The sequence below is a fragment of the Budorcas taxicolor genome, chromosome 16 (assembly GCF_023091745.1).
Source record: "Budorcas taxicolor isolate Tak-1 chromosome 16, Takin1.1, whole genome shotgun sequence".
Lineage (NCBI taxonomy): Eukaryota > Metazoa > Chordata > Mammalia > Artiodactyla > Bovidae > Budorcas > Budorcas taxicolor.
Genome location: NC_068925.1, coordinates 16,151,939 through 16,174,810, shown reverse-complemented (window position 1 = coordinate 16,174,810; position 22,872 = coordinate 16,151,939). Strand labels below are relative to the sequence as shown.

The 22,872-nt window shown below is 34.8% G+C and overlaps 1 protein-coding gene across 1 annotated transcript in view; it reads right to left on the bottom strand.

The window, feature by feature from the left end:
• The window catches only part of BRINP3 (BMP/retinoic acid inducible neural specific 3), a 458,463-nt gene extending 441,123 nt beyond the window's left edge, over positions 1-17,340 (bottom strand). The window contains exon 1 of the mRNA XM_052654055.1: positions 17,105-17,340. Within this exon, the coding sequence (XP_052510015.1) occupies positions 17,105-17,340 (236 nt within the window). The remainder of the gene's footprint in view (positions 1-17,104) is intronic.
• Between the last annotated feature and the right edge of the window lie 5,532 nt (positions 17,341-22,872).

Here is a 22,872-nt window from a genome sequence, read left to right as displayed (position 1 = left end):
GATTCCATACATATGGCTAATGTGCAATAACTGTTTCAATTTCTGACTTAATTCACTCTGTAAAAGGCGAAAGTAACAGGCTCTCAGTTCAGTCAGTGCAGTTGATCAGCTGTGTCCTACTCTTTGCGACCCCCATGGACTGCAGCACGCCAGGCCTCCTTGTCCATCACCAACTCCCAGAGCATGCTCAAACTCCTGTCCATTGAGTCAGTGATGCCATCCAACCATCTCATCCTCTGTCGTCCCCTTCTCCTCCTGCCTTCAATCTTTCCCAGCATCAGGGTCTTTTCAAATGAGTCAGTTCTTCGCATCAAGTGGACAAAGTATTGGAGTTTCAGCTTCAGCATCAGTCCTTCCAATTAATATTCAAGACTGATTTCCTTTAGGATGGACTGATTGGATCTCCTTACAGTCCAAAAACTCTGAAGAGTCTTCTCCAACACCACAGTTCAAAAGCATCAATTCTTCGGTGCTCACTTTTCTTTGTAGTCCAACTCTCACATCCATACATGACTACTGGAAAAACCATAGCTTTGACTAAACTGACTCTTGTTGGCAAAGTGATTTCTCTACTTTTTAATATGCTATCTAGGTTGATCATAGGTTTTCTTCCAATGAGCAAGTGTCTTTTAATTTCATGACTGCAGTCACTATCTGCAGTGATTTTGGAGCCCAAGGAAAGAAAGTCTATAACTGTTCCAATGTTTCCCATCTTTTTGCCATGAAGTGATGGGACCAGGTGACATGATCTTAGTTTTGTAAATGTTGAGTTTTAAGCCAACTTTTTCACTCCCTCTTTCACTTTCATCATGAGGCTCTTCAGTTCCTTTCCTCTTCGCTTTCTGCCATAAGGGTGATATCATCTGCATATCTGAGGTTATTGATATTTCTCCTGGCAATTTTGATTGCAGCTTGTGCTTCATCCAGCCTGGCATTTCACATGATGTACTCTGCACATAAGTTAAATAAGCAGGGTGACAGTATACAGCTTGATGTCCTCCTTTCCCAATTTGGAACCAGTTTGTTCTTCCCTGTCCTATTCAAACTGTTGCTCCTTGCCCTGCTTACAGATTTCTCAGAAGGCAGGTAAGGTGGACTAGCATTCTCATCTCTTTAAGAATTTTCCACAGTTTGTTGTGATCCACACAGTCAAAGGCTTTGGCATAGTCAATAAAGCAGAAGTAGATGTTTTCTGGAATTCTTGCTTTTTCGATGATCCAGCAGATGTTGCCAGTTTGATCTCTGCTTCCTCTGCCTTTTCTAAGTAGGCTCTAGGTTCATAGAACTAGGACTAAATCTACCATATGATCCACCAACTCCACTACTTGGCATATACCCTGAGATTTTTATACTCAAAGCCACTGGAATAATTTTCACAAAGATCCCATCCACATTTAGAAAATGCTGGTTTATATGAATCCAATTCCTCAAATGATTAGTGAACTGTAATTTTGTCTGAGATACATGCTAGGTCTAGCACAGATGCAGGTAGGCTATTACTCCTGCCATTCAAAGCAGGCATTCACCTATAGTAGATGTTTCTTCCCCAAGACAGCCTAAAAGTGATGCACTCCCAGCTCTCAAGGCAAGTTAAATGACTGCAGGAGTAAAGGACAGGTTCATGCCAGCCATATTGGGGGAGTTCCTTTTTCTTTACGGGATCCACCAATCTCAGATTCCAGAGAACAATTTCATCACCATTATGAGATTTACTTATTTTCATTTTTGCCCTGGTTGCCCATTGCAAATTAGGATGTGGCCAAGTCTTTTCTGATTTGAAATCACACCTTCTATTTACTCTGCTTAATGGTGTCATCTTCAGAGGGGTGTGTGTGTGTATGTGTGTGTGTGTGAAGACACATAATGGGAGAAGCTTAAAAGTGAACATGTTTCTTCTCTTTTGACTCTGAAATGATTCAGAGCAGCAGATGTAAAGGTGAAAGTAATTTGCTGTACTCTTCACCTTCCACACTTCTGAGAAGAGAAACATGTGTTGCTCATAAGCAGGCATGATGTTCATATGAACATTACAGTAAAGATGAAATGAAGAGTATTTCAGCTGAAATTGGCTATATTAACAAAAACTGTTTATATAATCCTAGTACCCTAATATGATTTGAGTTTCCAGCTTCAATTTATTTTTAAGTTTAAAATAGCAAAAGCATGGTATAAAACTCCTTTATATTTAACCAAATAGAAGACATACATCAAAAACTAGATCATGACTAATATGTGAAAAACTAGATCATGACTAATGCACAACGTGGTAACCATAGTTTATAATATTATAGTTTATATTTGCTGAGAGGGTGGATCTTGAGATTTCTCATCACAAGTAAACCATGTTTGTGACTATGTATTGTGATAAATATTGGCTAGAATTATTATAATGGTCATTTTGCAATGTATACAAATGTCAAATCATTATGTTTTACATCTGAAATGAATATAATCAAATGTATATAATCAATTATATATGTTGATTTATAACTCAATTAAAAAAAATAGTTTGTTCTAAGACAGAAGTCCCAGTTCACTATTTTCCATAATAAGATGTGTGTGTGTATGTGTGTGTGTGTATTTTGAATGAATTAATGGTAGAAAGATGTTTAACTCTATGATGATCTAATTTAGAAGTATTATTGAGGCCAGGATAAGAAAGAAGATAATTTGAATGCAAAGCCTGAACAGTAAATCTCAAAATGTGAAGAGTGCCAAGGAAAGGCTGAAGTATGAGCCCAATTTTAATAGTTATGATGCCAGAAACAGAGGTAGGGAATCTCAGTCTTATGAAATATAATACTAACCTAATATCATATCAACAATAAGTCCAATTTCCTCTAGTAAAGCACCTGAATCCATAAGAAGGGACAAAACAGGACATTTGATATTAAGTTTCTGTGTGACAGGACAATTTTTTTATTCTCATTCAAAGTGGTTTTTTTTTTTTTCCTACTAGTGAAATGAAAGGAATACTCACAGTGTCTTACTTTTTTTCAGAAAAATACTTTGAATCAAACTACTTTAATCTAAAATATGCTAATATAACATGTATTTAAGAATCATACTAGTCTATGCCTCCTCAGGCAGATATCAAAAATCATTTTTGAAAGCTAAAATATAATATAAAATGCAGTCACTGAATTTTTACATGGATTCTTTATAAAAATTAAAAAAAAACTATTTACATGACTTGCTAAAACTATATAATGACTAAATTATTTTGGCAGCATCAATAATAGAGAGTTTTTTTTTTTCCCTTCCAACAGATTTAATATTTTAATTCATGTATTTAAAGTTGTTAAGTGAATGTCGCTCAGTCATGTCCCACTCTTTGTGACCCCATGGACCATACAGTCCATGGAATTCTCCAGGCCAGAATACTGGAGTGGGTAACCTTTCCCTTCTCCAGGGGATCTTCCCAACCCAGTGATAGAATCCAGGTCTCCTGCATCAAAGGTGGGTTGTTTACCAGCTGAGCCACAAGGGAAACCCTCATGTATCTTACATTGTTTCAATATCATTCTCTTTTTAGAAACAACTAAGATTGTTTATCTTGAAAAATTACACAGGAACTTTAGAAATTCTAGAAAATTCTGAGATCTTTATTTTCAGATATCAAGTTCACTAAGTAAAAGTCTTTAAATTACAAAACTATGTTCAAAACAAATTCAAATAATGACCCTACAAAAAAAATGCAGTCAGTTCTATGGCATGTTTACAAACACAGCTTCTCTATGGGACTTCCTTGGTGGTCCAGTGACTAAGACCCAAGGCTCCCAGTGCAGGAGGCTCGGGTTCAATGTCTAGTGAGAAAACTAGATCCCATGTACTGCAACCAAGATCCAGTGCAGCCAAGTGAATAAATTTTGGAGCTTCCTTGGCAGCTCAGTGGTTAAAAAAAAAATCTGTCTGTAATGCAGGAGACCCAGGTACAATTCCTGGGTCAGGAGGATCTCCTGGAGAAGTGAATGGCTATTCACTCCAGTATTCTTGCCTGGAGAATCCCATGGACAGAGGAATCTGGTGGGCTACAGTCCACAGGGTAGAAAGAGTCAGGTAACCAACACTGAGCAACTAACACTTTCTTCCAAAAGAGGCCATCAAGGACTATGCTTCAGTGGAATCTCATGGTTAGAAATAAAATTATAGAATTTCCTGTCATCTTCATTTAATAAATAGGGACTCAGAGACAAAGAGAGGTGATACCATTTTATACATTTATACAAAAAGTAAATGATAGATACAGGCCTGAAACCTAGATTCTATAATTCCAAGTTCTATAAACCTTAGTTCTGTAATTCTTAGTTCTTAGTCTTCTCTCTATCCTACCCTTAGTTCCATTCACCTCTCTATTCTATGAGCAGGACTAAATTAACATAATGCCAAAAATAAGTAGTTTAACTCTTTAAGCTAAAGGTCAAGTGAAAAAAAAAAAAAAAAAGATTTAAAACCTTTTCAGTACAGTATAAGGACTACATGGTCACACCTAAAACTAAGGATTTGCAAATATAATTTCAACATTTATAATGGAAAAACAGTGCTCTGGATTGCATTCTATACATGTTTAAAAAATTAGGAAAAGAAATGAAGAATAGGACAACACATTTCATTTCCTCCATAAATGGCTAGTTAACTTAACAGATCAACAAAGAAGTCCGTGTTCTGTCAAATATTTGAGCATCATTGGGGGGGAGCTATCAAGGAGGACTGGGGTTTACTGGATAAGTGCTGTGACCCAGGTTGCTTACACATGAGCTTGGGGCCAGGGGCCTCTGGTACCCAGGGAATATGAGTGTTTCTCAACTCCTCATCACCTGGTGTAACTTCTGAGATCCCTCAGTCAGGCTCCCTCTGGGAAGAGTGGTCTCAGCAGCAGCACCTCAGGCCCCATGCCCTATCCTCTGAGCCTCCCGACACTCAGCACATCCCAGGCCCTCCTTTCCCAGCCCCTCCACTCATCCTGCCCTTACTCCCTCACTGCCCAGCACATGAGGCCATAAAGCACACCCTGTGGGATCCAACTGTACCTTGTTTGCATGTAACATGGTCAAAAATAATATCCTCTATGGGAATACTAGAGAAAAGACTGAAGGTTAATACAGAACCACAGGGCTTTATCTGAAGCCCTTGAGTGAAATGTATCCGAGTTCAGTTTTCAGATTTCAGAGGAAAAATGAGGTATATATATATATATATATATATATATATATATAGAGAGAGAGAGAGAGAGAGAGAGAGAGTATACCTTATTTTATATCCTTGGTGGAGTCTAAGTCATCAACTCAAACACATCAGTGCCCTTGAAACGCAACATATGAATATTTCCATTAAATACAAAAATAAAAACTAGAGCCTCATGTCTTTCCAGGGCAGGACAAGTTTTGAAACCTAAAGTGCTAAGAGAAAAATGGCTTAATTTCAGAATGCTGGGATTTTGAAATTTCTGATACAGTGCTTAACATTGCAAGAACTGAAATGTATCTAGCTGGAAGGTTCCTGTGGTTCAAAGAAGATCTGTGTTTCAAGGGTCTGTTTATACTCTTATTCTGTTATATTTAAAAATATATTTTTACATCCATAGGTTTTTTAAAGGTTTCTAAAATAATTTCATTTATATAGGAGATATTCTTTTCAAATGTGCACATTTGAAATAAGGAGGATATTGGATTATAATGATCAAGTACAGATTTTCTTGATAAATTTGTCAAACAGACTAAAAAGGCTTTTATAGTACATTCAATGAGATATGGACACACATGCAGTGCTCTCCAAAGTAGAAGAGTCAGACTGCCGTATACAGAGAGGTATGATTTCTACAAAACTGAAGATGAATAGGTACCTGGGTACTATGATGTGAATAAACAATGAAGAGATAGATTTGGTACAATGGTTAGAAGATGCAAGCTCACAAATTGTGACTCTTGACCAGGAAGGCATTCCCAAGTGTCATGTTTTATCCACTGGTTCTGTATTCTTGGGAAAGAGTGAGTTCTCAATCCACTGAAACATTGAAAGAAAGGGGTGATGACAATTTGACAGTAGTATTAAACATACAGATTGCACAGCACGCATTACATATCATTGATTTGAATAGATGAGTGCTAAGGACATTTTTAATCATTAGAATCTTTGATTTTATATTATAAAAAGTCCATTTTTTGTAATAATAAAATGCAAAGAAAGTTATTATCCCTTTGCTTTTTATAAGTATGAAAAAGTATTCTTATGGGTAATGGATTAAGGATTGTTGTAAAAAACACTTTTATACAATGAATAATCTTTTAAAGATTGCATTTTGTGAGGAACTGCTTTATAACTTTAAATGGGTGTGTTTATTTAAATCTAATGTTCGATTCTGTTTTGGAGCAATAGTAGTAGTGTGTGTCTTTAAGATAAGACAGCCACGCACAAGCCCACAGCCAAGTCCAGCCTTTGCTAATTTCAGACTGACAGGGAGGTAATTTAATTAATGAGCTAGCTGCTAATATCTGTTAAAGTGAGCAGCCAAAGAAATGTCTTTTAGAAAAAGGACTTGCAAATGAAAGGCAAGGCCATTCTCGATGCCTCTTTTCAATTGTGTCAAAAAAGAAGAAAACAAAGAGACTGCACTTATTTGGAAAAGAGAAGACTCCTAAAAAAAGAGCAGAGACAGACACAAAAGTAATCGTATGTCTGCAAATATATATTGCAGTTTAGAGATACTGGTGCCTTCACAACAGACTTGTACATAAGTGAACTACTTCCACATATTGTGAAAACTCTGCCTTGACCACGGGTAAATCATCCCGAATATATTTATTGGAATATTGAAGTCACTCAGTCGTGTCCAACTCTCTGTAACCCCATGGACTACACATATAGCCGACCAGGCTCCTCTGTCAATGGGATTCTCCAGGCAGGAATACTGGAGTGGGGTTGCCATGTCCTTCTCCAAGGGATCTTCCTGACCCAGGGATCAAACCTGGATCTCCCGCATTGCAGGGCAGACGCTTTACCCTCTGAGCCACCAGGGAAGCCCTTGGCCGAAAAGCTGTAGTAATTCTTTAATAGTAACCAAAGAGCATGAAACTGTCTCCTACACTTATAATCAAGGTTACAAGCTTTTACTCTTAAACTAAAATGGTTTATTAATGTTTTTCCTGAGTTTGTTGATACAATAAATAGTACACTTTTTACATTTACATGGCATTTGTTTACTGGAATATTAAGAGAGATAGATGAAAGGAAAATAAACACTGCATGATCACTCTTGGAGTAATCTTTTTCAACCAACACTTGCTGGATATCTATGTATTTCATACATCACTTCAGTCTGAGGCAAATTCCAAGGATAAATATTACTAATTAATTGATATAAAACTCTTCTCTAGGCCAAATGAACTTCAGTGGATAATGTTTACATCTTAAGTCCAATTATGGAATTATAATTCCAGTTGAAAATAATAGGGAAAATAAGCAATTTATAGAAAAAGTAATCTCAAAAATAACTATAAGTTGTTACTTCTATGAAAGAATGGTTTGATGATAGAAACTGAATAAACGTATTCTACTAAAAATCATAAATATTCAGTATAAATTACAGCTTTAACTTTGGAAGTTAAAACATGAAGGTGAGGATTCTTTTACTGTTCATGTTATATGCTTGTTAAAATGAAAACAATAGTAACCTAATCTTAATTTTATAACTAATATTTGGGAATATTATTGGAAACAATTTTTAAATACTGCAATTAAATAGCAATTGCATCATTGTACACTAGATCATTTCAGTCATGTCCGACTCTTTGTGAACCTATGAACTGTAGCCCATGAGGCTCCTCTAGCCATGGGATTCTCCAGTCAAGGATACAGGAGTGCATTGCCATGCCCTCCTCCAGGCGGATCTTCTCGATCCACGGATCAAACCTGCATCTGTTAGGTCTCCTGCATTGGCAGGCAGATTCTTTACTGCTAGCGCCATTACTTTTATATTAAAACAAAGAAGACCTAATAAATGCCATTTTAGGACCTTTTCTTACTTACAATGAGAGATACAATGCTAAAGACTTTTTTTTCATAACAGTCCTTTTAAACACACACACTCTCAAGAAAAAAGCCAAGGAAACTCTTTAAAAACTATTATTACTCAACTTTTTCGCTTGAGTCTTAAACTTTGCATTTTTGGAATAGTGCCCAGTTTAAAAAAAAAATGCATGTTAACAATTCAAAACCCACAGAGCAATGATAACAAGAGAAAACGATACTGATAATGTTGGCAATTAAATTTATAAGAAGATCACAGAGATAAGGGTAGCAAAGAATTAGAGTGCTTGGTAAGATGAAACTAGAGAAACAAATAATCAAATAATGTATTTGTCTGAATGCCAAAAAATCATAATTGTTATTTTCTCTTCTATAAATAATTATATGAACTAGGAATTCTGTTCATTTTTTTCAATACAACAGAAACAAATGTGAATGTACTTTAGGCTAAGTATTATTATTTATAACTGCTGTTAATTGTTGCAAAGCATGTATTTACTTATCATGAGGCTATATACAATCCCCATTAAGAACTCACTTTTCTGAAATTCCATTATAACTCCTAAAGCCTTGAATTAATATATCTATTTTCTTCCTCACTGAAATTTTTCCAGTGTCAACTAAAAGATACAAAGTATGAATTCATATGCAGATTCAACCATGAATTAGAATTGAATATCAAAAATTTAAATTTATTTTATGGTTTACTCTCAAAATTGGAGATGTAATTAGAGTTGTTGAGTAGATATATTTAATTAATTTGTTATTTATATATAAACTCACTACCTAGAATACTCTCCTTAATTTATCACTGAATGGTATTGTGCTAACAGACTAATGGAAGGATTTATGGAAAATCAACCAACTAGGAAAAATAGCTTCCTCACTATAGCCCTTACAGTATAACATACACAAAACAGAAAAGAATTGAAGTAACAAGGAGAATGAAAGTTATTACAAAATTTAGATTTAGGTACCCATGAACACAGAGTAATCTGAGAGATTTTTAGATATTATTTTTTTTAAAGTATTTATAACTGACTTTTGCAAAAGACAAAAGGCTGCAGATAGGAGAATTAACCTCAATTGATTTTCATTTTCATGCTTATCAACTTGTTCTGATATTTTCCCATTTTGCTTTTGGGATTGCTAACACTGAAGTTTATAACTCAAAAGATCTCTAGAAATCTAGAGCATCCTTAATTTTACAAAAGAGGATACTGAAGCCTGAGAAATTAACTTACAAGCCTGAGGTTAAACAGTTTGGTTAGTGACAAAGAATCAATTCAAGTCTCCTCGCTTACATTCAAGAGGGTATATTTTCAATGAGATGAGCTTGATTTTGAAACCAAGCAGCCCAAATGTAAAGTGAGCAACTTCTTGTTCTAGGAATATAAAGGCAAATAGAAATAAAGAAATAAGATGAGGTATATAAAATTGTAAAATTAAAATAGAAACTAGAAAGGTCCTGCCTCCAAGGCACTCATACTTCAGAGGAGGCAACACGTGATATTAGAGCAGTATCAAAGGTACAAGGACAGATATTCAGGGATAGGAGGGGTAAACAAAAGGGAAAAGGGTTTAAGTTTTCATTTTGCTAACCTGTCAACTGGGAATTATTTTAAGAGGGTTGGTTGGATGGTTTAATGACATAACATGTGAAAGTATAATCACGTAATAAAATCACAGAATTTAGTTCCATCTTTTCTTAGTCTACACTATACGGATGCTCCATCTGTTGTTATTTAATAGCTAAGTTGCATCCAACTCTTTTGTAACCCCATGGATTGTAGCCCACCAGGCTCCTCTGTTCCGTGGAAATTTTCAGGCAAGAATACTGGTGAGGGTTTCCATTTCTTTCTCCAAGGAATCTTCCCGACCCAGGGATTGAACCAATGTCTCCTGCATAGGTAAGCGGATTCTTTACCGCTGAGCCATCAGGGAAGATATACATGCTCCATTAAAAACTGTTATCCACTAGAGGGTATCATATGGACTTTAATATAGTAGATCATCTTTTTTACATTTTATGGCCTTTTCTGTTAGGTGTAATTTTGTTTTAAGTAACTTTGCTATAAGAAGCATATTTTACTAAATGTTTTATTCCAATTATTTTTGGAGCTTGAAATATTTACATTCATTACATTAACTGTATTTTTCTGTAGCTATCTTGTTTTAAGTTATGTTTATCATCTTGATTTAACTTTTAAGCTTTTATATGTTTGTTTTTATAGGTAGCAAGGAAATTTAAGATGTAATGCTGAATTTTATATCTACTCTTAAGGTTTGCAATAATATTTGAACTTATTTTTCCCAGTTCCTATTTTTAAAATTTAAATAAACATAAATTTTCCCACTCCACTTAATGCTACAAAGATAGATTTCACTGCATTCTGGGTTCTTCCCTTTCCTGTTCCAAATTTACTTTCGGGCATCTTTGTCACTGATACATAATCGTTAATGTCAGTAATCACTTATTTCCTCCTAGACTGGCCAGAATTTCCAAATAAAACATGTCAATTAGTAAAAGTAGAGTGTAAATGAACAAATTATTTTTTAGTATCAGTATGTCCCAAATATTACATGCTGTACTGTGCTTAGTCGTGTCCAACTCTTTGCAACCATATGGACTGTAGCTCACCAGGCTCTTCTGTCCATGGGGGTTCTCCAGGCAAGAATACAGGCATGGATTGTCATGCCCTCCACCCAGGGGATCTTCCCAACCCAGAAGGGATTGAACCCAGGTCTCCTGCACTGCAGATGGATTCTTTACCATCTGAGCCACCGGGAAATTCCAAGAATACTGGAGTGGGTAGCCAATCACTTCTCCAGGGGATCTTGGGTCATGCTTATCTGCCAAAACCTCTACCTACCACACTATTCTTGACAACTACCATCTCCAAATATCATGGAAAAGAGAGAAACTGAATATTTATACTCTGGTTGCATCACAAGGCAGAGTTCTGCAGGAGAGAGACAACTGCACAGTTCCTATTTGGAGCCAACTCTGGGTTTCTGAGCAGGTAGCTGATAGTAATGATATAATTCCCAACTGTATTTACAGTAAGTGTCACCTCTGTCAAGGCTACTGGGCTTGCTCTGTCTTAAGCATTAAAATATATTTGCTAATCATTGATTCATATAACCATTAAAATGCTTCTCATATTCTGGCAGAAAGTTGAATACCAACCAAGTTACTGTGTTATGAGCTTTCAGTACCCCTGAATATTCATTGGAAAGACTGATGCTGAAGATGAAACTCCAATACTTTGGCCACCTGATGTAAAGAGCTGACTCATTGGAAAAGACCCTGATGTTGGAAAAGATTGAATGCAGGAAAAGGCACAATAGAAGATGAGATGGTTGGATGTCATAACCAACTCAATGGACATGAGTTTGAGTAAACTGGAGTTGGCGATGGACAGGGAGGCCTGGCATGCTGCAGTCCATGGGGTGGCAAAGAGTCGGACATGACTGAGCAACAGAACTGTTGAATTTACACTGTTTTAAATAGAAAAATTAAAGTGATGCTATAAAGAACTGCTATTTAGAAGACATTTTAAACCAGAATCTCCTTTTTTCTTTAAAAAATATATGCATTCTTAATGTTCTTTTGTAAATGATATCATGATTACTATATCATGATTATTTAGCGATTTAGTATATAGTGATTATTTATATCACTAATAAATACCTGTCCAATTTATATTCCTGATGAAAAAATACTTATATCAACTATATGTGGTACATAGAAAACCTTCCCAAAACTTAGAAGCTTAAAGAAAGATTTGGTGTTTGCTTATTAATGATTCTGTGAATGAATGAGCATTATGAGCTGGGCTCAGCTGTCTGATTCTTCCAGTATGCCTATTCATTAATGTGGTTTTCAGTTTTCTACCAGATCAGCTAGGTCTGAGTATCCTGGGATGGCCCCACTTCCTCATGTGGTGATTTTTTCAGTCTGGAGGCTGTCAGGTCCAAAACACATCATCTGGCCTGGTTCCTCTCTGCTCTGTGTGGTTTCTTCTGCTCTATCGGTCTAGACTGAACTTCTTCAAAGGTTGTTTTCAGATCTAATTCAATGCAAGGCAAGTGCACAGGCACCTTTATAAGCTTCTACTTGCATCATATTTGCTGATGCCACACTGACAAGAGAAGGCAAAGGCCAAGCCCAAAGCCAATAGCCAAAGCCAAATATGCAAAGTGGTAGAGATGGGGAGATCTGAGTCACCATGAGATGTGACTGTAACAATCTGACACAATTTTATTAGATCTCTGGCAAATAAATCAAGGGCATATTTATTGAACAAACCTGACTAATAAATGTGAACAGAGAAAGATGTAAGTTGTGCAAAGGGTTTGTTTTTATATATTAGAAGATTTAATTGCAAAGATGTGGTCAATTATCTATGGAAACTTTTGGTTTTACTTAACTGTGGTAAAATGATTAATGAATTTAATTTCAAAAGTATGGGTTTTAATTATTTTTTAACATGTCTGCTGTTTACAGACATACTATTTAAAATCTCTGGATGGTAACTTTTTGAAATAGATACAGTATCATCAATAAAGGGCTACAGTAAAAATCACATATTAAAAAAATGGAAGGTCTTTGTAAGCAACAAGGAAAAATTTGTTTTTTGTACAGAAATGCATGTATATGTACCAAAATATAATTTTGTATCAGAGCACATAATTGAAGATTCCTACAGAATGCAAAAGGGCTTAATAAACTTTAATATTGAATTTGCGAATAACTCAAAGAAAAAAATTAATCTACTTAATCTGAGGATTTCAGTTTTTTAATTCAAAGCTGACACAATATGTATTTACTTATTAAATGATTATGAAATATAAAATCCATATGAATAATTGTCTAAAATATTTAGAGTCTATACATGAGTGTAACAGCTAAGCAGTTTAAAAGTATTGTTATTATTTTAGAGATCACTCGTTTTCCCTTAAAAACCCCATCCTTCTCCCGTCCTCATGGAGATAACTGCTATCTTGACTTTTGTTATAGTCTTTTCCTTGGGAATTTTTTAGGTATTACCAACCACGTTTAGGTATGCATATCTAAATGTAATTTACTTTTGCCTGTTTTGTGAACTTCATGTAATAAAATCAGATTATGTGCAAATGTTTCCTGTGTTATGCTTCTTGAACTTAACATTCTGCTTGGGAGATTCATCCAGGATCCTGCTGGTGGCTACACTCTTGTTAACGTTAATATACCTGAACTGATCAGGGTTTTGGTTGTTTAATGCTTTTAATTCTAGGAAATACCTACATATCTAAAAGTGTTTTCCTCTGTTTTTCTCCTAGAAATGTAATATTTTTTCCTTTCTTATTCAGATTTTTATTCCCTATAAAGTAGATTTGTGAATATGATACTGGAAAGAGATCTCATTTCTATTTTTCTCACATGTGTGCTCTCAGTCACTCAGTCATGTCGGACTCTTTTTGACCCAGTGGACTAGAGCTCACTAGGCTCCTCTGTCCACAGGATTTTCCAGGCAAGAATACTGAAGTGGGTTGTCATTTCCTCCTCCAGGGGATCTTCCCAACCCAGGAACTGAGCCCGCATCTCTTGCATCTCTTGCGTCTCCTGCCTTCCAGTTGGTATCGATACCACCGAGCCACCCGGAAAACTGCTTTTCACACATGGCTACCCAAACTGCAGAACCATTTATTCAAAACTCTCCCCTACCCCACATTCTACCCCTGTCATGAAGTGTCCAAACACTTACTTTTTTTCTAGACTATCTTTTCCCTTCCAAGTCATTCTTTAAATATAATTTTTCTCAGGGAACATTACCAAGAAGACCAATAAGGCATCATATTTATCCCTATTGTCTTTTATTCTCACTCAAATTTTGCTTTGAAAAATCGCTCTGAGGAAGCAAGCTAAGTTGTAGTAAAATGATACGTAGTAATATTATTCTTTAAAGTTATAAGAAAAGCATCATTACTCCCCCGCATGATTTTCTTACACATGTAGTTAAAAAAAGAATGGTAAAAGTTAGGGGGGAAAAAAAGACTTTTATTTTCTAGCAATGTATATGAAGATTTACACATGAGAAATATCTTTTTTGTGGGATAAAAATCACCATCTATTTTATCTTAGAATTCATATCCCTGGTTCAAGATAATAGTGTCAGAAATACTAAAAGTGTGTCCCTTGTTCAGAGCCCCTATAATTTATTAAAAGGATGAGGATTTCTGTGGTGTGGAAGAAATTATATGTTTGCTGGTGGGCCTACTGACTGAGGGTGTTTCTAGACCATAATAACTGCCATCACAAGGCTTCCACTTATTAAGGGGCCAAGTGTACTCTTATTTTGTGCTTTACATGGGCAAAATTTCTCCAGGCATAGTTCACTTTCTAAAAGTGAGAACACTTACTTAAAATGCTTACCCTAAGTTCCATTATCCATCTTTAGCTAAAATATAGTGGAAAATCCAATCTTTAATATTTAACAAAATAACAATTTAAGTTTTAGCAGCCTCATTCTAGGTCTTCAATTCAATGATCTGCTCATAAAGCAATCACGCCATATTTTTAACGTAGCTTCAGAATAAAACCTAAAAATATAATACACTTCAATTTAAAAATAAGACTTGATAGTTGACACAAATGCACACTATCAAGAAAAAAAAAAACACGGTGGTTCCTTTTACTTTAAGTCCTAACTATGATTCTGGCAATGTTCAGTTGTTATGATCTTATTGTTCTATATCTGAGGTGAAAAGAAAAATATGTTACTGGAAAAGAAGATAAAATGAAGACTGACAACTGAAAGAAATTTGACCTAATTATTCAGGCTTAATATGTTGTACATTTATAACTAAAGCATTTCAGATATTATGTCAATGCAATAACTTGCAAAAAGAAGATTATGACAGTAATAAGCACTTGTAGATAAAATGATAAATGATAAAATAATAAATTTAGTGCTTAATAGTGAAAAATACTAATTTTCCACTTATGAGTCTTAGATATTCACTAATTCAGTAATTAAATATTTATGAAACATAAGTCTCTAAAAATTATTAAGACAAATATTTAACACAGAGGTAATAACTAAACAAAGCCAGAAATCCATTCTAATCTTTGAATTAGATTCTCAAGTTCTCAAAAATAAGGTCAACTTCACTAGGGAAAACTCATACCCATATTAACCCATCGATTATATCAAAGAGCTAGGTAGACAGCATTCTCTGAAATGTGAAGAAATACTCGTTGGACAGATGAAATATCTCACAGTGCCAAGGCAAATGGAATCCTCATGAGTATACTACACCGTTCATTTCATAGCAACCATCACTGATCATAGCGTCATCAACCAATGTGTCAAAGGTTATATAAGTTGTAGTCTGGTCCAGGCAGAAGGACAGGGACATCTTATTGCATTGCTTATAAATAAACAATTCCCATTTATGTTTATTCAAACCACAACAGTAGAAACATAAGAAGGATGAGGAATAGAGAGTCTTTATGAATAGAGAAACATGAAGACAACAGGGAATGCATGAACCCTACACACCAATCCCAAGGCATTATTTTCTTTATTACCTTTCACTGTGGTAATCCAAAGATTGCCTCTTTCATTCAGCCAAGAACCTCTGTACACATGTCAAGCCATGTTTGCAACTCACAGCCAATCAATAGATAATCCAAAGCTCAACAATCACACACAAGACAAGACCTCAGACCTCCCAACAGAGATGCCATGGATCATTGAGACATGCTCTGGCATCAGTCTGTTTGAGAGACTGTTAAAAATTTTTCTTCAGAATGCTGAAACAGAAGACAGTCTCACTCTGAAATTTAATAGCTTCACTCAGTCTGTGAAAGAAGTCTGGCTAAACCCACAAAAACATGTAAAAATGATTATAACTGGAATCATAATATATTGACTGCTTCCTGGTGTATTTCAGAAAGGAAATCTTTAATATTTGTCATTTCATTCACTAGTATAGAATAATTCTTTTTTGCAGACTTGTGACAGTGCTCTGGCTGCCTGGAATAAAGGGACACACTCACATAGAGCAAGAATTGCGTGATGCCTTACAGAACATGTTCAGTACCCTCAGTCTCTTCTGTAAATATGCATGGCTGATCGGATTTATACATTTCTCAGAATGCTATATGAAAGACTACATACAGATCAGAAGCACAGTGCCCTCTGGTGCACATATAACATAAAATAAAATATTTATATAACAGGAACTACACAGATACAGACACCAATACAAAATGAAATGTTGTTTCTGCATGCATGCTAAACCAATCACTGGGAATTGTAAACTTCTATCATGAAAAAACAAACCAAACCGATAACCTTCATAAAACGTTCTTTATGGCATAGATCAATGCAATCTAACCCATTCAGGCAACCACTTGTATACCCCTCTACTTAATGGATTCACTGCACTTGTGGGAAGCAAGCAGTCTGACAGATTTAATGTATGACTCCTTTTGTGTAACTTATTTAGATTCAAGCTTAGAAGAGCAGTGAAAGTTAAAGGCCATATATCTCAATCTCTTCCTTTTTCTTGGCCCTTGCTCCCAGATCCTATTTACGTGCATTTCCTTTTTATCCCATGGCCATTTCCTCCAGCTTCTGAATGTGCAATTACCTTGAAGGTAAAAAATGATGAGGTGACTCAACTTCTTTCTCAGTGATTCGTAGAAGATGCCATTTCCATTTAAGCTAAAAAAGGTAACAAAGCATGGTACAAGGTAGAAAGGAAATGCCATTCAAGAAATTCTGATTTAAAATTTTGAGTATTTAAAGCGATAAACCCAGCATCACAGTGAACTGAATTTACAGCAGGGTAGCAGTCTAGAATTTGGGAGTGGCACACAAATGGTCACCATTATCCAGTTTTTCTGGAAGACGTTGCATCTGCAAGAAATACTTTGCAATAACCAGAAAACTTTACCGTGGTGAATGACAAATAATAACCCTTCATATAAAACCCTTTCCCATCTGAAACTTGCCCTTAGAGCAACTTACTTATCCACCACCTTCAAGGAAGACATCTCTGCCATTGCTTTCCCTTTGCTTCATACCTGTATATCTTGTATCTTGTGCTAAATCCCTGCCGGCTTCTGTCCACAAAATCTGTGTATTCCTGTGAACGATGGAAGGGTCCCTTATCAGAGAGGAGCCAGTCGAAGGGGCTTGTGGCATGCTGATCCGAAACAGCAGCAACCGCTAAAACCCAGCAATGAAGACTCAGTGCTATCCACTCCCATGGAGCCATCAGAGAGAACAATTCAGCACCAGCTCTGCTTCGCCATATCATGCTTCCACTGGGGACTTAGAGCCTTCATTCTCTTAGCTTTCCCTCAACACCTAGACAAAATACACAGGCAATTAGTTAGCCCCTGGAAGGTTCTTTTCTAGCAGTTAAGGTGCTGAGGTGGAAAATCCTTTTTTAAAAGTCTAATACCATTGTCTTAAATTAGATGATGGCAAAAGTCAATCGCAAGTAGTACACCAAAATGATTTCTTTTTTTCCAGAGCTCTTTCATACTTAGGTTGTTTCTTCATTTGTTAGAAAATAAGTCACTGAGTTCCAACAAACCTTGTCAGGGCAACATCATACAGTGGATTACTAAAGCCCACTCTGAGCAATGATCATCAGAAACTTTCACTCATAATTACTTTTTCAGCATAAATGTTTTATGACACTGAACAGTTTCAAAAGAAACACTTGATATGTTTATTTAATATGTTATAAATTTTAACACTACATATATTTTATCCTTTACTTCTTTTAGAGATAGGCTTTAGATTAATTAAAATTATGCAGGTAGTTATTTCCATAATATAGATAAACTAAGATGGAATGGAACTGTGGGTCTTAGAATACATAAATAATATTGTGTGTGTGTTTATGCATCTGCCATTTATCTAGCTCTATATTTAGATAGATGGATGGGTGTGAGGGTGGGTAGGAGTGGGGGTAAGCATGTTTATTTAGATATTTTTCCATTATTCTGATAGGGAAAAATTTTCCTGATTATTTAAACAGAATCATAATTAAGTAATTTCTAGGACTCTGAAAGATTTAAATGTGCATCTGTGTGTTATTCAAAAGGTAAATTGGCATATCAATAAAATTCATATACACAATAAAAAGATGCATATTATATATAAACTATGAAAATACATACACTAATTTTATAGTCATTCAAAACTGAAGTAACAGTAGGTATCATCCCAGTGTGATACAGTGTAATGACTTTACACAAAACAGATACAATATCTATCAGTTCAGTTCAGTTCAGTCTATAGGTTATGTAAAATATTCTACAAATATCTGAATTCCATTTTACTTTCCATCTCACAAAACCTTTTCAATATTATTATTTATACCACATAAAACTCTGCAATAGATAAATTCTGACTAGGAAGAAAGTTTGATTGTGAGCATTTTTGGTCGGTAAAATCTCTTTTAGGGAGCAATCAAAATGCACAGTATTAAGTAAAATATTTTAACTATAATGGTTGCCATATTTCTTTGGTGTTAGGTTAAATTGATTGATAAGCTTAATTTGCTTTTAGTTATAAACCTTTAATTCATAATTTAATCCTAAACTATTTCAATATGAAAGATATACAGCAATTTTGCAACTAAAAAGTATCTCAGAACAATGATATGATATGATTGACCTAGGTCATCAGATTCAGTTTCACCCTCTATACAATTATAAGGTCCAAAATCCATACACTATCTAATTCACCCCAATATTATGAGTTGTTTCTGTGGTGAATTTTAAAAGTGATGACTAAAAAATAACCTCATCTGTAAGCAATGTGGGACACCTTACAAGTGATGATGCTTTAAAAATGATTTAGCATAAGAAAGGACAATATCATATAATAAAAAGATTTTGGAATAGAAGTTAAAAGACCCTGAATCCCCACTAATTATTTGTAGAAACGTAACATTGTCAAATGATTTAGGTCATAACTTCCAGTTCTGATGAAGAAAATAAATTTTTCTTCCATATTGTTTTTACGTGGAAGCTATGCCATTTTCCTTAAAAACAATATATTTTATTTTTATTCATAAACTAATAATTATTATTATGTATAATGGTAAAGTATAACACATCAATGACTAACAAATATTTCTTATCTTTGTGAAACACATTTTTATTTTCTTGATCAAATGTATTCAAATAACACAATCACTGCTACCAAAAAGTTGTATTTTCTTACCTAAATTATCTAGAATACTACCTAGCATGTAGTAAGGACATTAGGAGTGTTTTAAAGCATATTTTATACTGGTACAAAATCATATAATTATATACCTTCAAATTAAATCCAACTCTTTAAGGTCAAGTACATGATTTTGTTAAGATACAGCATGTTATTAACATAAATATAGGATATGATTGACCCAGATGCCACTTAAGGTACTATCCTAAAATTCTGTAATTTTTTAGTATATAATTACCCAGAACAACTGCTTTTAATATTTTTCTTTACAAATAGGTTGAATACGTGTCAGGATCTTCATAGTTCTTACTTATAATACATAGAAAGCTGGAAAGATTTTCTTAAATTGTGTCCAGGGAAACTGCCTAAAAATGTTAGTGTTAGATTTATTTGTGTTTCTTCAACTTCTGATATGTGTACATGTTTCCCTCTTCTCTTTAGAAATGAGTTTTTCTGACAAAACAGTTTATTAGCACACGCGAACAAGAATCCTGCCCAAATTAAGTAATTTGGAAGATCTATAGAAATCATTATATTATAAGGTCTTTGGTGGCTCAGCAGTACTGAATCCACCTGCCAATGCAGGAAACACAGGTTCAATCCGTGGTCAGAAAGATCCTCTGGAGAAGGAAATGGCAACCTACTACAGCATTCTTGCCCAGGAATCCCCATGGACAGAGAAGCCTGGCTTGCTAGAGTCCATGAGGTCACAGAGTCGGACACAACTCAGCAACTAAACAACAGCAACAACAATGACCCAAGTATGATACCTAACAGTTCTATTGAAGTCTTCCTTAAGAAACAACTTTGAAGAGTTACAAAACGAGAAGATAAGTAGAGTTAAAATACATTAACACACTATTATATCTAGGCTTTCAAAAATCCTTAGAACAAGTGACCGTTAGGCTCCATATTCATGAACAAAAAGACATCATTTATCTGATTTTTCAAAAAAGCAGGTAAATGCACATGTGAATTACCCTTGTACATGAGTACTAAATTTAAAATTATTACTGAATTGTCTTTATTATAATATGATAATTTTGTGAGCTATATTACCAATGGCAAAAGTAATGAGTAGATTCCTTTGAGGATATTTGGAAGTCACAAGTAAACAGCTAAACTCAGAGGTACTATTAGGAAAAGAAATCACGAGCTACTATGAGACTGAAAATTATAAATAATTCATCAATTCTATTCCCTGGAGTGCAAGGATAGTACAAAATGATCTTAAGTTTACAATTCCTGAATAAATGCCTAGTGAGTGAAAGTCGCTCAGACGTGTCTGACACTTTGTGACCCCATGGACCATACAGTCCACGGAATTCTCCAGGACAGAATACTGGAGTGGGTAGCCGTTCCCTTTTCCAGGGGATCTTCCCAATTCAGGGATCGAATCCAGGTCTCCTGTATTGTAGGTGGATTCTTTACCAGCTGAGCCACCAGGGAAGCCCAGGCAGATTTCTGTTCTCTTTTTCTTGTTGTTTAGTCACTAAGTCATTTCCACCTTTTCTGCCACCCCGTGGCATAAGTGCCTAAGAGAACAATTAAGGAAATAACAATGTCAATGCACAATACTTTACGGAACATGTAAGGGTATATTTTATGAATAATAAAAGAGATATATTAAACATATTAAAAACAAAATGTATTAAAAACAAAAACATGAATTTATATTAAAAAGTAGTATTGCTCCAGATTCCCTTTTCATAAAATAAAAGAAAGCAAGACTATTGAAATATCATACTACTTAAAAATATATATTTAGTGCATGGTCTACTTGTAACAAATTATTTCTCATAAAATAAAATTTAGTGAGAACATTATCAATTCACACAACATTATTATTACTTGCAAATACCTAATGGCCTTGAGAATCTACTCAGAAAAAAACACACGGAGAATATGTTACATATTTAGTAATATATACCAATACATGTAATACACAATAAATGCATAAAATATGATATATATACGTATTCTAGTATATTAAATTAGTCTTCCTCACTAACTCTCCATAATCTTATTCCAGGGTAGTGGTGCACTACTTTTACCTAAAATGTTGACACCTTATGTGTATTGAAATTCATAGAATAGGGAAATGTGTAAAATAAAATATGTTCTATCGTATGACAGGTGAATTTCTAACATAACTGAAACTACAAAGATGAAAAGCAGATTAGGAACCACTGATACAGACTTATTACCCTTAAGAATCATTAGTCAAATCATTGAGGGTCGTCATGTAAACCATATTAATTCATTATCCAATATTTAGTTGGTATTCCAATGCTAATGATTCATATTTATTAAACAATTAACATTTCATGCTGTACGATTGCTTTTATATCTGGACTTGGACCGATTTTCACTAAATGTCTAAAGTATTTTCTGAGGAAATAAAATCCACTTGGGACCTTGTGAATGCAAAGAAGTTTCATAAATAATTGTGTCAAAGATCTTTCTTTTTTTATTTTGAAAAATGTAAAATGCACAGATAAGCTAAGAAACTAGTAAACACATATATCCTTCAACAATTGGTTAGATTATGTTTTACCACATATTCTAGTCAGTATTTCTCTCTTTTTCTCTCTGTCTCAATCCCTTATAGATTGTTTTGTATGGAACAAAAATCTAAAGAGAATTGCCTAATTTGCCAAGGTCATAGGCCCACTCATTAAATTTCTCAGTATGCGCAATTACTGCATTGCTCTATAAAGTAGCTTCTTAACATGCATAATCCCTAATATAAAAATTTGTAAATATAAATATTTGAATCATCAAAATAAAGTCTCCAATTCCCAAAGTGATAGCATTCATTTAAAAAGCCACAGTCTTCCAAATAATGAAATGTAATATATTATTCTATCAAGTACAAACATTTATATTATATATCAGTTTTTAAAATATGAATGTATTTATTTTAATTGGAGGCTAATTACTTTACAATATTGTATTGGTTTTGCCATACATCAACATGAATCTGCCACGGGTGTACATGTGTTCTCCATCCTGAACCTCCCTCCCACCTCCCTCCCTGTAACATCCCTCTGTGTTATCCCAGTGCACCAGCCCCAAGCATCCTGTATCAAATCTATCAAGTATACAAAGAATAATTGTATTATAAAATAAGCATATTTGTATAAAATAGTTCCAAATTCTATTAGGATATAACATACTATTATCTTGTGTGCGTGCGTGCTGTTACTTTAGTCACTTTAGTCATGCTTGACTCTTTGTGACCCTATGGACTATAGACTGCCAGCCTCCTCCGTCCATGGACGTCTCTGGGCCAGAATACTGGAATGGGTTGCCATGTCCTCCTCCAGGGGATCTTTCCAACCAGGGATTGAACTCTCATCTCTTATGTCTCTGCATTCATAGATGGGTTCTCTACCACTACTGCCACTTTCAAAGCCCCATTATTATCTTACCAGATATTATATATTTTTATTATATATTGAAATACACATTAGCTCTGAATGAAATAAATGCTAGCTCTAAATAACTGTTAAATATAACATTGTATAAGTAAATAAGTGATGGAAAAGTTAAAACATAACTGTAAATTTTTAATAGTGTCTCCACATTTATTCATTATTTA